At 44.9% G+C, this 15,077-nt stretch overlaps 1 protein-coding gene across 2 annotated transcripts in view; it reads right to left on the reverse strand.

Moving 5' to 3' along the window:
* Window positions 1-13,442, reverse strand: part of EPG5 (ectopic P-granules 5 autophagy tethering factor) — a 55,093-nt gene extending 41,651 nt beyond the window's left edge. For both annotated transcript variants that reach the window (XM_048291586.1, XM_048291585.1), the window contains exons 1-9: window positions 13,356-13,442; window positions 8,685-9,623; window positions 6,251-6,494; window positions 5,265-5,401; window positions 4,594-4,701; window positions 3,547-3,620; window positions 1,740-1,848; window positions 1,309-1,423; window positions 603-753 (exon numbers count right to left, since the gene is read on the reverse strand). In XM_048291586.1, the coding sequence (XP_048147543.1) occupies window positions 603-753; window positions 1,309-1,423; window positions 1,740-1,848; window positions 3,547-3,620; window positions 4,594-4,701; window positions 5,265-5,401; window positions 6,251-6,494; window positions 8,685-9,623; window positions 13,356-13,403 (1,925 nt within the window). In that variant the 5' untranslated portion in view covers window positions 13,404-13,442. The remainder of the gene's footprint in view (window positions 1-602; window positions 754-1,308; window positions 1,424-1,739; window positions 1,849-3,546; window positions 3,621-4,593; window positions 4,702-5,264; window positions 5,402-6,250; window positions 6,495-8,684; window positions 9,624-13,355) is intronic.
* Window positions 13,443-15,077: the final 1,635 nt, after the last annotated feature.

The raw sequence follows: 15,077 nt of genomic DNA on the forward strand, positions 1-15,077 counted from the left end.
ACAGGAAAAATTACACTGAGAAAGTTACTCCCTACATAACACAAAGAAAAAGATTTTGTTTCTGATTTGACTGTATTCCCCCTTAAGAACACACTCACAGAAGCCATACAGAGGGAATGCTAGAGATTTAAAAATAAAGAGCAACTTTTAGATTTCAATTACATTTACTTACTGCAAAACCAGGATAATTTGCAGGAAGCAAATTAAAAACCCCAAAGCAATTCTGGGCAACAATGGAAATAAAGCAGTAACATTGGTTATAGACAGAGGAAATTCAAAGAATTTCTGTTTGTTGGGTTTCAGTGACTACCCAAGACAAACCTAATCACATCACTGATGGAAGTCACACTGGTGTTCCACAGCTCACCTGGCTCCTTTGTACCCACAGGATTCAGAGTTTGCAATTCCCCGTTTCAGATTCTCAGACTGGCTAACCCTGAACTGACCAACTGTCAGAGCAAAACCTACCTGACAATTGTTTGGGTGGGGTTTGGGTTTGTTTTGGTTGTCTGATGGTTGGTTCTGGAGCTTTTTAGCAACTCTGAATAGCAAATACATGTATAAAACAGATTAAATCACACTAGAGAGAAAAATTCTCTTACTTGATGAGTTGGCCAATTCTCTTCACAAATTGTCGGTACCGTGCTCTGTTAAATGTTTCTAACCCCACTGACAGAAGTTCCACTAAGGAGTTTGCAAAGGCAAAAATCTTCATCATCTCCTGGGGAGATGTTTTTTCAGGAAAATAAGCACCTAAGACGGAGACACAAAAATAACAGTAAAAAAAAGAGAAGTGTGAATTATGGATTTTTAAATAATTTGACAAGCACTCAAAGCAACAATTCACCATATAGTGAACTGAAATGTATGCCTTGTTTATGACATGAACAATAAATACCTGCTAAGTATGCAACTACAAATAAACTATGGAGGTAATAAGACCTCTGGCAAGCAATTGTCTTCGTGTACTTCCCCAGAGATTTCGAAAAAAAAATCAGAGAAAAATCACAGTAACATTACAACTAAGAGACAAGGGGGAAAAATGGTTCTGAAAGCACTTCTGGCAACCAAATCCAAACTAAGGGAAAAGACTCCAATGTTTAGCATGCATATTGCTACAAGGTTTTTATTTTTCCCATACACATGGCATATACTTCCATCTCATCTCTTTAGCCTGTGACCTGTTGCACAGGTTCATTATTACTTCTCTCAGAGAGTTCCATGATGCAGTAGCACTCTCGGCAGTGGTAGTCATTAATATAATTAGCATAAGCATAAGGAAGAATAACTCTTTAGCAACAAATTTACCTCCAGACTTAAACCCAAGGACCTGCTGAAAGAGTTCATGAAATGGGAACTGTGACAACAGAGCAATCAAGTCATCTTCCAAGAGTAGAATCCAGCTTGTTTCGGGATCCTCATCCTATAGACAAATACAAGGTGTTGTCAGTAGCTTTACAGTAAAACCAATAGTAAAGCGCTTCACTACTGTATTAATTACAGCTTTGTAAGGAGTAACTGAAATATTTGAATTCCCTCTGCTAATACTCACTACTGGAAGCTCCACTCTCTACAGTTATACCACAGAGATAGAAGGAGAGTAAAACAGAAGTAAATTTCAAATCACGCTTTTTATCTTAACAAGTCAGAGTTTCTTCACCCATTTCACAAAGATCAATAAGCTTGAGCAAAAGCATAAAGGACAAAAAAAAGAGAAACAAAAGAAGTGTCTGCTGTACCTCTTCTCCTCCTTCATCTACCAGAGTCCAGTTCCCAGATTCCTTCCCAGATGAAGAGGAACTTTTCCTTTCACTTGGTTTCATATGGCACATGAAGTCCACACGATTTCTGGTTTATAGTAAAAATCAAGTGCAAAAGATTAGAAAATTAAAATTTTTGAATTAATTAGTATTTCAGTTAAGGGAGGATATTAAAAAACCCAAATGCAAGAGGAAGAAATTAGCAAGTAAAGCAGAAAGGCGCCTGGCAGAAAAGGCCCTGGGGGTGCTGGTGCCAGCAGCTGGACATGAGCCCAGGGGTGTCCAGTGGGCAAGAGGCCAGTGGCCCCTGGGCTGTCCCAGCCAGGGTGTGGCCACAGCCCCAGGGCAGGGCCCGTCCCCTGTGCTGGCACTGCTGAGGCACCTCCAGTGCTGGGGACAGCTCTGGGCCCCTCAGGACAAGAGAGACATGGAGGGGCTGGAGCGTGTCCAGGGAAGGGAACGGAGCTGGGAAGGGGCTGGAGCCCCAGGAGCGGCTGAGGGAGCTGGGAAAGGGGCTCAGGCTGGAGCAAAGGAGGCTCAGGGGGGACCTTGTGGCTCTGCATAACTCCCTGACAGGAGGGGGAGCAATTGGAGCAACTGGGCTCTGCTCCCACATTACAAGTGATAGGACCAAAAACAGCCTCAAGTTGCACTAGAGGAGATTTAGGTTGGGTATCAGGGAAATTTTTTTCCTGGAAACATGGTCAGGCACTGCAACTGATTGTCTGTGGCAGTCGTGGAGTCAGCATCTCTGGAAGTGTTCAGAAGGCTCATGGATGTGGCACCAGAGGACATGTCAGCAGTGAACGCAGTGGTTCTGCATTAAGGGTGGACTCAACAACCTTAAAGATCTTTCCCAAACTAAACAATCCTGTGATTTCAAATGACTCTAGGATAACCTGGTTCCTGACATTCAGGACCGGAACAAGATAAGATAACACATAAGCCTCAGCTCTTTCAGCAGTAAGAGCAGACCCTGTGGAGGCTCTGAGTTCTGGTATCAACATTTACAACGTCAGCCCAGACACATTAAGTTAGCCCTTGCTCCAAACACAAGTATCAAAAGGCACTGGCAACACACATTCTCTCAGGATACACTGGTTTCCCCAGACAGAAAGGAAATGTGAAAATAAAATCCTTTAAAGTAAAAGCTTTCAATAATCAAGACTCTCACTTAAGTAAGAGACAGACTATCAAGATCACAGTGACAACCCTAAATACCAGCAGTTTGATTCCTTGACCTCAAAATTTGGGCAGGGGGAGAGGCAAGTTGTGTATTTTATCTGGAGAACATAACAGATTTCACTAATGACTAATGTCATTAACTAGCTTCCCCATGCACCACATTCCTTCTACATTTTAAAAATTAAAAAAAAAAAATAAAAAGGATGGAAAATAGATCAAGAGGTCCAACCAGTGTGTACACCAGCTTAACACCTTTACTCAGGAGATTATATTGCAGAGACAATATAAAAAACAGGCCATGGTGCAAAGCAAGAGATACTTCAGAACCCACAGTAACAAAACCTGTGGGTCTGTCAGCCTTCACAAGCTATTTCACAGCTGAAAGAAAGCTGCATCATACTGTGTACAGCACAAGGAGGTACTGCCAAGGCTGAATTTTAAGATGAATGAGTAAAACGAGTTTGAATTAAACTGTGAATCTATTTGTGCCCACTTTTATGACTTTACCTGCAATGAACTTTTGGAGTTTTACAAGGAGATTGTGTTGCGTTTTCTACTCTTAAATAATCAGAACATGTTTAAAAGTAAAGTTCATACTTACTTGACAGGAGACATAAGCAAGGCAAGAGACTGCATGAAATGAAAGACACCTGATGGGTTATCCAAGACTTTGATCTGAAATTAAATGCAAAAATCTAAGTAAATCAAAATAAGCAAAGGGCAAATTAATCTTAGCAGAGAAATCCACAACTCACTACGTTTTTGTTAACACTAAAAAGAATCCGTAACAGACAGCACCACACCCTGGTGAAAGTATTGCCATGGCAAAATATTGTGACTTGTCCAAAAGAATTACTTATAAGAAGTAAAGGAGGGGGGAAAATAAAAACAACACATCAAAAAAAAAAAAAAAAAAAAGACAACCTCTCTCTTTGTTCCACATGTAGGTGTGGGCACCAGGGCTAATTCAGACACTGAGCACAGGTGAAGTCGAAATCCTACCACATTAGGTTGATTGGACTCAGTGACATTAAGGGTCTTTCCCACCCTAAATTATTCTATTCCATACTTTTATTGCATTGCTTGCCTTTCCTCTCAGTGTATTGAAGCCCTTTTCCTCTGGCTGTATTTCCAACATTATCTCCTCTTAGAGGAGCAAATATGTTCTTTGAAAGAACATCCTGGTGCCTTTGGATATCTGCACTCCCTCTGACCTAGACAAAGTGAACCCTTTCCTTTGCCTCTGAACTTCCCACGAAAACCAGTGCCATTTCAATGTACAGGATATAAAAACATCTGCTCCTCCTGATCCCTCACACATCACAGACCTGATTCCAATCTCACTTCTCATATACAGCTGCTGCTTCAAGTCTAAATACACTTTCCACTTTTTGGAGAACACTCCCAAAACCTGGTGCATGAGGCCTTGACTCCCTTTCATATGGAATCTCTCCATTAAGAGTGCAGTGTGTTCTGCTGTTACCTGCACATGGCTGGCCTAACATCGATAAAAGCTGCCACCATGATTCCACACACCTGGAAAGGCAGTGTGGGTCATGAGAGATTGAGCACACACAAGACACTCTCCTCTTCTACCCACGCCTCTCTCACTCCAACCTGCTGACGATAAAGAATTAAACATTCACACCTGAATGAATGGACAAGCCCAGTCGCTGATGCCAGCCGGACACCGAAGGATGTGGTTGAAGAGGAAGAGATGGTCACCTGGACAGCCAATTCTCTGCAGCACAGACACCTAAAGGGATGTATATAGAAATCAAGTAAATAATTTCGAAGTTCATTTTCTCACAGTTTTGCTAACTAGAGTAATACAGCTCCTTTCTTTTCTCACACTTTCTAACAAACCTAAATTTTCAGAGCATGTTACAGGAGAACAATATTTAAAATCTGCTTGCTTGCCTTATGAGCCACAAACCATTTTCTTCAGTGTAATTATTTTTTCTACACCTGCATTAAAATCTAATTTATTTAGAAATTGGCAAGAACAAAAGTTTCTCAAACATGACAAGTCTGAACAGTTCTACTTTCAAAATAAGTGAAAGCATACTGAGTATTATTAAGTTCACTTTGAGCAGTGCTGGCTGCTCAGGTGCCAGTCCTCACTAATGCTGCTTGACTTTATCAGATAAGGGAATCAATTCTAAACGTCTGCTAAGATATTTGGTTCCTCAAGTAGAACAAACCCCACCAAAAAAATCATTGCCCATGTGACAGTAAGAGAAAGAGTAACACTTCCAGAAATTATTCTCCAATTCATCCCGTGTGCTGGATCAGACATATCCATGTATACTCCCTCACCAGTCTCTGCAGCCACATGAGAAGGTCACTGTGAAACTGAGGATCTTCAATAACCCTGCGAGTGAAGCTGAAAAGGACACTGATACATTCCTTCAAGTGGCTCAAGTCTGAAGAGAGATTTTCTGACTGCTTTGAAACTGTAAATTAAAAACAGAATTAAAGAAGCTTTGACAAGAAGTAGCAACATTAACAGTGGGTTTGGGATTGCATAAAAAATTGGTCTCTGTATCTGTAGATACCAATATATTTCAACACAGCTGCTTACTAAATCTGTAAGAGAAGAATACTTAAGAGTACTTTATTTAATCTTATAATTAAGCTCTGGACACTAATTATAAGAAGAATATATTATGGTTACTCTCACAAGAGGCCTTCCCTCAACATCAGCTTTGTAAGAACCACCATTTACTATGCACATAAACTATCTGGGAGTGCAAAGGGAAGAGCACTAGGAAAGAAAAATATCTGGGGCAGGAGAAGGGGAAATACTTTAGCTAAAAGATTATATTGGCACAAACTCAAACCAAACACTTAGGATGAAAACCAAAAAGATTAATTCTAAGCATTAATAGTTTAAGATGTCAAATGGCCTTCCAAGAGGAAGTCAAGCAGGAAAAATATCCAGCTCATTTTAGAATTAGGAAAAAGAACTGTATTAGATATCGCCTTGGACAACAAAAGATTGGGAGTTTGGGTGTCCCATCCACACAGTGTTTCTGTACAGTAATCAGTGTCAGTCTACATCTCAGACAGCAGAAGTCACTCCTGCATTCAGCTTTTACTGCCCAGATGATAAAGTTAAGGGAATGGGAGATTTTCCTGTCAGAAAAAAGTTTCACTGATCCCTACATAAGATCAACTGTTTTTTGTATCAGAAGACAAACACTTCAGTACACAAATTCCACCACAAGACTCCAAAACTGCAGCTGCACAAGATGCTGGGCACCCTGACCAGGACTGGGAGCAGTCCAGACCAGCAAACACACCTTGTTCTTGCTGCTGCAGGGCCACAGATCTCAGCAGGGACGAGCTGCTGAGCAACCTGTAAACATAGGACTCCACTTGCAAGCGGGACAGCACCGAAGTGTAGGAGTGCAGTGCCAGGGTCTGGTGCACGTGCTCTGCTTTGGCCTCAAACAGCTTCTTCAGCTCCCCCAGCACGCTGTCGTTCAGCTCCACTGTCTGGTAGCGGTGGTGACCCGTCACTTTGCACTGATCTGCACACACACCCTGAAAAGAGAGCAAATATTTTATGTCAGCAGTTCTGACATTTTGCCGGGTCACCGTAACAGAAATCAATCATGATATAACCCTCTCCTAAACGGATTTCAAAGCCTTCATAAGAGGGGACATTTCATAAATGGAAAATACAAACATTTGGCAATATCCTCTGTGCTACTGATTACTGAAGATTCATATCCTTGGCTTCTGAAGAAAAAATATTTTATAAACCCTCAGTAACTCAGGTTTAGAAACAGCCAGAAGTTACATGCCTGCAGCACTGAGAGATGTGAACAAAACCAGGTGTCTCACTCCCAGTGAGTACACCTGCTTCTTAGTTTATAGATTTTCATAAACATTTGGATCTGCTGTTTTAAAGCTAAAACATGTACTGGAAAAAAACAAGTATTTTCATAACTCCCACAACTGATAATTTGCAACAATTCTCCACTGCATGTTTAAAATGTTCAGAAATTACCTACACTCTAACCTTTACCCAAACTGAAATTAAAAGCTGAAGTCAGTTTTCCTCTGCCGTCTCTAATTCTTCAGCAAAAGAAAACTACAATAAGTAACATTCTTGCTATTCTTTTCATAAATAACATTCCTGTTAATCTTGTATGCAACCAAGAAACACTCCTCAGAACTAGCACTTTGAAAGCTTAGCTTGAAAGCATCCCTGTGTTTCCTAAATCAGAAGAATAAGAATTTTAAATTGGTATAAAGACAACAATTATTCTGGACATAAATATATGTTGAACTGGGATGAAATAAAGCAAGTAGAAATCTTAGACAACTCTGTGATGACCTTAGAGGATGCAAGAGTAAAGCCAAAATTGCTTTCAGTACAAAAAATGATCCCTGCAAACCTGAGAATCCAGTGAGGCTCAGTGTTATTCCCCAAGAAAAAGGGAAGAATTGAGATCAGTTCAATTCCTCAACTCTGATGAACTGCACTCGCAGAAATAGTAAAATCTACCCTATGCATAAGTGTTCAGCATCTTCAGACAATTTTGATGATGTGTGGGCTATAAACAGCATCAGAACATTTTCATTCACTCCCACTGTAATGCTGAGCTCTGAAGGGAAGTGTCACAGGAGGAGTCTGGGGGAAACTTTTCTGATGTTTGCCCCAAAGAGCTCCATAAACCCCTCTGTTTTGCAGACAAAAATGTTACAGAGTACCATGACCACTCTGGAAGTAAGAAAAACCACAGCTACACTTATGGAACAAGTTACTGCAAGTGGATGGGCCTACACACCCTCTGAGCTACGGGGCTGCTCCTGAGCATGACTCGAGCTCCCCTGCAGCTGCCACTCTGACAGCAGGAATGACATCAATGGAAACTGTCCCTACAGTTGGCAGCAGGCCAGATGGGACATCACTGCTACAGTCACTCCACCACGTGTCCCCCACGCCTGCACGGAGTGCTGTGGTACAAACTTCACCTGACACCACGGGCAGAACTGGGTGTACACAGCTCATTCTTTCTGACCCCAAAAGAGACCACCAATACATCTCCCTGCGCCCTGCACATGTCAGAGGTTAAAAATAAAACAACAAACTTAAGTCTCAAGAGGATGATATTCTGAAGTATTGAGGGTTAGTGGAGAGACAGAAAGCATACGCAATAATCTCTGGACATGGAACTGTTAGAGCAAGTCCAGAGGAAGCAAAGAAGCTGGTAAGAGGACTGGAGCACCTTTCCTATGAAGACAAGCTGAGAAAGTTGAGACTGCTCAGCCTGGAGAAAAGAAGGAGCATGGAAACCTCGCAGCACCTTCCAGTATCTGCAGGGGGCCTACAGGGAAGCTGGACAGGGACTCTTTGTCAGGAACTGTAGTGACAGGACAAGGACTAAAAGGATTAAACTGAAAGAACAGGAAATTTAGGTTAGATACTAGGAAAAAAAAACTTTACAGTGAGTGTGATGAGACATTGGCACAGGTTGCCCAGGAAGGTTGCCCCAATCCTGGCAGTGCTCAAAGCCAGGCTGGATAAGGCCTTGAACAACCTGGTCTAGTGGGAGGTGTCCCTATCCATAGCACACAGGGTTGGGATCAGATTTTTAAAGTCCCCTCCAACATGTAACATTCAGTGATTCTTTTACAACAAAACAGCTTAAGTACAATAAACCTGGCAGCAAGTAAATCAATTTCCTATTAGTTTGGGTTCAAAAGTAGGTTCAGCAACAGCACCTGCACAGTTTTCTGTTGTTCCTTGAAAGTCCATAATCTCCCCTTCACATTTTGGCAGTCTGTTGTCATGGCCTGCAGCTCTGCCTCAGCCAGCAGCAGCTGCTTCCTGCAGCGCATGTAGTTCAGAAGCAGCTCGTAGAACTCGTGCCTGTCCTGGTGAGCCACACTCTCGAATTCCTCAGCATAGGAGTCAACGTTCTCCAGCCACGAACAGGGCTCAAAGATTTTCAGCTGCTCCCTGGTGAATGGCACCAGCTCTGGCTCAGAGGGGAGCTCTGGGTATAGCCTCTCGTGGTGCATCAGGGGTTTTACTGCCATGATGGTGGGTCTCTCGTAGGACAGTTCCGAGGACAGGTCTGGATAAACCGACCTGAATCCCGGCCGTGGAACACGTGACTTGGATTTCTCAGAGCGCTGTGAGGTGCTGAGAGGAAGCTTCTCTGAAGAGCAGACGAGAGGATTTCTAACATCTTGTAGGTTTTCAGCTCCTCTGTCCCGCACAAAGCCCAGCACTGTCTGAGGGCCAGCAGCACTGGACTGAAAGGTACTACTCAATAAATCAGAATTTCCTGATCCACTAGCAGCTGCCTCCACAGGGCTGTGAGGTTTGTCCAACTTGTTCTTCTCACTCTTCTCAACATCCCCCTCACATTCCTCCTGGGAAGAACCAGCTTTGACCTCTTCTGCATGTTTGGGAGGCTCCAGAATGACTGCCAGACCCCCTTCATTTGCTGAAGATAAATGACTTTGGGGGATGTCAGACACATCATTTATAGTTTTCCTATTGTCTACTTCATCTCCAAGTTGAATTTCTGTAAATTCTCCAGGATGTTCCATTTGCACTCTCCCGGCTTGAGAAGACCCTTCTGCCACAGGAGGCAGGAAGACATCATCAGGCTCTTGTACCTGGGGCTCCTCAGTACTTTTTTTCTTTTTTTCCTAAAAAACAAAAAAATTAACAGTGTCACTGCCAAGTGAATCTCTCCATCTTGCATCCCAAATCCCACCAACACCAAAAGTAGCACTGGTCAGCATTATGACTCCAAAAGCCCTTTTTAATATACTAATTTTTGTAATATTAAAGATAAAAACAAATATACCAAGCAAGTCTTTGTTCTTTAGCTGCCTGCTGAAGACTGCCTATCAATGTGTATTTTCTCGGTCAGCTCTTGCACAAGGCTTCAACATTTCTAAGTAAAAATCTATAAATATCACAGGACAAACTGTTTCATTAACACAGAAAATAATCAACATAACAGGACCCTGATACCTAAGAAGAGTCAGTCAATTTCACTGTATTGCTAAAAAAAAAAAAAAAAAAAAAGTTACTCTGTGATCCAGATCCATGAAAAATATTTTCAAAAAAGTAATTTCAGAACAAAGTGAGTCTGGAATGTAACCCCTAGCTACATTCTAAAACCATCATGATATTTGAACAATTACTGAAATACCTATTTTCAGCAGGCAATACACACTAGAGATGTAGAAAAATTTAACAGTGCCATTAAAATTGTAAATCAATTGAAAATTAAAATTAGTTTGAGGGTAAATAATTCCCATAAACCTAATCTAAAGTGTACATTAGCCTCCTTCCCAAAAGCATAGCACAGAAAATGAACAAAGATTTTGATAATCCGTAAATCATGTGCCAACTTGTAAAACAAAAACTTGGCAAAGTGATTAGCCAATCTGTAAACTGTGTAGAACTAGCAGTTTATTAGGAGCAAAACTGAGGAGTTAGGTCACAGCGCTCCAGTTTTGGATGACCCAGATAACGTAACAATGAACACAGGTGAAATGAGTACAAGCTTTTAATATGGGGAAATAATAATGGGGAAAAGACAACAGTTTCGGAAACTTGCTCACAGTATCACATGTATTTTTACTAAACATCTGAATGTCTTTGCCTTAAGAGAAAGCATAAATGAACACAGCTCAAATCAAGGCACTAGTTCACCTTGATCTCAAGACTAATTTTACTCTGAACGTATGGTCACAGATCCTTTACAAAAAAGGAATTACTCAGGCTTTGTTTCATACTGTTTTCTGGTATATTAAAACCTGTAAACACTTCTGATCACAAAACAGCTCTGACTCACTAACTAAAGCTGCAGGTGAGAGGTTAAAAATACATCAGCGCAATTTTTTAAAGCTGGGACTTGTCATAATTAACATCTCCTGACAATTACCTCAAAGTCAGTAACTTCCACAGGATACTGTATCAGTAAATCATATTTATACAGGGTATTGATCCACACACTTTACAAACACATGCTGGTCCTCTCCCCTCTACAATCTCAACGTTTCCTCTTGCAGTCCTCATACAGAATAAACTCCCTTTAGCTCTCATATCAGCCTGCACCCCTCCCGGACACAGCTGTTTTTAAAATTTATGAAGTGCCTTTCAGTTCTCACTCTCCTAGCCAAAAAAAATGGCATAATCATTAAATGGGATTTCATCTGAGAAAGAACGAGAGAAATCAGGTTCTGAACTAACATGGAAGCAAAATCTGCTTAACCCACAGATCAAAGAATCCCAGAACGGTTTGGGTTGGAAGGGACCTTAAAGATCATCTCATTCCAACCCTTTCCATGACCAGGGACACCTTCCACCAGACCAGGTTGCTCCAAGCCCCATCCAACCTGGCCTGGAACATTCCCAGGGACAGGAAGATGGCACCTGCTCATTAGCCTTGCCCCATGCCTGACCACCCTCCTCTCCTTGCACATCATCAGTGACCCTCGAATTCTAAGGACACTTACCACTTTTCAGGAAATATCTCTGAAGTAACCTGAGTGCCACCCACAGAAACAAACAGACAGAGAGCCTCCTCATCACCTTTTCCAGGTGCACTGGCATTGCCACATCACTGTTTGAATCAGTCTGGTGCTTCACAAGTTTAACTTTGGGACTACTATTGTCAGAAAGCCCTGGGCTCCATTCCACCACTTGGCAGCTCCACAGCTGAGCCAGCCTTTCTCTCAGCTCACAAGAATTCCAGCATTTCAAAGGATTACAGCTTTTTCTGTGGCATGGGAATGGAAAAGTCCTTAATGTGACTGACCCACAAACTGTATCCTCAGGCACGCCCGGGTATTAACAGAGGTGAGCACAGTAATAGCAATAGAAATACCAGAAATGGGTCATGTGTAGTACTGGAGAATTCAGGGTTCTCACATGTGACACCTCCAGTGAATTGTTTCACAGTGAATTTCACCTGGCAGAGATGGCTAAAGACTGGAGTCACCACACACGTCCTTAACGAAATACCAGCGTGTCATCCATGACTCACCACCTTCCTGCAGGGAACCAATTCTCTTAGGCAGCAGTTTGAAGGTTTGACTGCCTTGCCCACGCCAGGGCGCTGAATCAAAACCAAAACAATGACACAGTATCTCTCCTGGGATTGCTTTTCCGCCAAATCTTTACTTGCCTTCTATTCAAGAAGCACACCCACACCTGACACTTAGATTTAACCCTTGTTTTACAGAACACTGGTCAATTAATTCAGTGTCTTCAAAGAGCTTTGACAGTCATTACTTCAATGCCCTTGCTCTATATGGTTGTCCGTAGGGACAACAAGAAAGAGGGAAACATTTCCACTTTGTGAGGTAGTTCAGATCACTCCCACAAACATTCTGTGTGAAGAAAACAAAGCTTTCAGAAAGCTGTCAGTACTAATACCACGAGCAAGGAACACAATCAAAACAGGATAAAAACCTAGGAAGAGTGATACTTAAAAACTGCAGCACCAACTTAAGAAGAAGCAGCACTGTCATGAGTTACACGCGGCCTCGTGTTCTCAGCATTTCAAAGCCAAACCTAGAGGAGATGTAGTATCACAGAAGCACTGAATGACTTGGGTCGAAGGGAACTTAAAGACCATCCCATTCCAACCCCTGCCGTGTCCAGGGACACCTTCCACTATTCCACGTTGCTCCAAGCCCTGTCCAATCTGGCCTTGGGCACTGCCAGGGATCCAGGGGCAGCCACAGCTTCTCTGGGCACCCTGTGCCAGGGCCTGCCCACCCTCACAGACAGCAATTCCTTCCCAATATCCCATCCAGCCCTGCCCTCTGGCACTGGGAAGCCATTCCCTGTGTCCTGTCCCTCCATGCCTTGTCCCCAGTCCCTCTGCAGCTCTCCTGGAGCCCCTTTAGGCCCTGCCAGGGGCTCTGAGCTCTCCCTGGAGCCTTCTCTTGTGCAGCTGAACACCCCCAACTCTGTCAGTAGGACTGTCACCTCACAGTACACTATAACACTGTAAATGCACACAAGTTCCACTGCTGCACATTCCCCCAGCTCTCCCACAGGACACGGGACCCCTCAGGAGGCCGTAGGACAACATTAAAAAAAAACCTTGTTTACATCCTGCTACAGCACAAGGCCTATCACACCCGTCACCCGCCCGGCAAACACGACAAATCCATGGATACGGAGTGCAGAACAGCAGGAAGCAGCAGTAATCCTTCTATGAAACAAAAAAAAACTCCCACAGCAGCATCACCCACACACGCTCCCCCACTCTCCACCCTCCACCATGAGAGACCGCACAAACACGGATGTAAACACGGCCCGGCGCGGCCACCCCCATACGCGGGACACCTCCTCGCCGCCCCCTCACCCCCGCCCGCGGGTGACGCCCCTCGCCCCCGTCGGTGCCGCGTTACCTTGGCGCGGGCGCGGGCGCGGCGCGGGGGTCGCACGGCCTCGGCCATGGCCCCGCTGCCCCGCGCTGAGGCGGCACCGGGCCGCGCAGGGACGGGCGGCGGGACACGCCCCCCGCGGCACCGGCCAATCACAGAGAGCGATGGGCGGCGGGACACGCCCCCCACGGCACTGGCCAATCACAGAGAGCGATGGGCGGCGGGACACGCCCCCCGCGGCACTGGCCAATCACAGAGAGCGATGGGCGGTGGGACACGCCCCCCGCGGCACTGGCCAATCACAGAGAGCGATGGACGGCGGGGCACGCCCCCCGCGGCACTGGCCAATCACAGGGCGCGGCTGCGGTGGGGGCGGGGCCGCGGCCGTGAGGGCGGGGCAGGGTGAGCAGCTGAGGGAGCGGCTGAGGGAGGGGCGGGGGGCGAGAGGGGCGCAGGTGGATCGTCCGTGGGGACACTCACACTGTCCATAGGGACCCACAGAGCACCCATGGGGACTGACAGACAGTCTGTGGGGACACACAGACACTCCGTGGGGACTGACAGACCGTCCATGGGGTCACACAGAACAGCCATAGGGACCAACAGATCACGACAGGGACTGACAGAGCGTCCGTAGGGGACCCACAAGAACGTCCATGCGGACACACAGAGCGCCCGTGGGCACACAGACCGTCCGTGGGGGCCCCACAGACCATCCATAGGTGAGCGGGATCTGCTGTAGGGACCCAGAAACCATCCATAGGGATCCACAGACTGTCCATAGGGACTGACAGACACTCCATGGATGAGCAGGGTCCACTACAGGGACCCAGAGATCATCCACAGAGACACACAGATCATCCAAAGCGACTGATCTATCGTCCACAGGGGCAAACAGACCCTCCACAGGGACACACAGACTGCTATAGGGACCCACAGACTGTCCATAGGGACCCAGAGATAGTTTATAGTGAACCAGAGACTGCTATAGGGATTCAAAGACCATCCATAGGGTCAGCCCAAGCTTCTGCCAGAGGGAACGTGGGATGAGAAGCCAAGCCCCACTAGCAAGGATGGGGAGTGTGAGGTCGCTTCTGTCTGCCCCAGGGCCTGAGACACCTCCAGCACAGCGGGAATGCTGGCTCAGCCCCAGGCCTGGAACTGCTGTCCCTCAGATCCTCCCAGTCACCCCCAGGGAGCAAAAGCTGGAGCAGGGCCTGAACCCCACTGGGACAGGAGTGACTTCTCCCAGTCCCCAGGAGGATGAGTGCGCCCAGCACTCAGTGGCACCTTGCAGAACACATCACAGTCCAGTTAATGGCCTTGAATAGGCACCGTTCTCTCCGTGGGACCTTGTACTTAGGGCTTGAGAAGTCCTCATGTTATTAGCGTAACCTGGAATTTGTACTATCTATGGGAAAGGTAAACTGTATGTGGGTCTAGGGAGAAACCTTCCCCAGCACCCCTATTTTGGGATTACTTCTGTGCTCTTAGTAAATGTGCAAGCCAAGTTTCAGCCTCACTGGGGACCTCTACATCCAGAAAAGCCTAACAGCAACTATTGTGCTCAGTTAGTGGAAAAATCCCAGAAAATAAACCATGCAAGTTATTGCAGAGCAGACACTCTTCCAGGGCAAACAGCCTTGCGTGGTCTGCAGCTCATGGCTAATCATAAGCACTTCTCATGCCATTCTCTTTTGGGGTGTTTTCTCACACTACTGTGTTGGTATTGAGCAAGGTATTGAA

This window comes from Corvus hawaiiensis, chromosome Z (assembly GCF_020740725.1).
Source record: "Corvus hawaiiensis isolate bCorHaw1 chromosome Z, bCorHaw1.pri.cur, whole genome shotgun sequence".
NCBI lineage: Eukaryota > Metazoa > Chordata > Aves > Passeriformes > Corvidae > Corvus > Corvus hawaiiensis.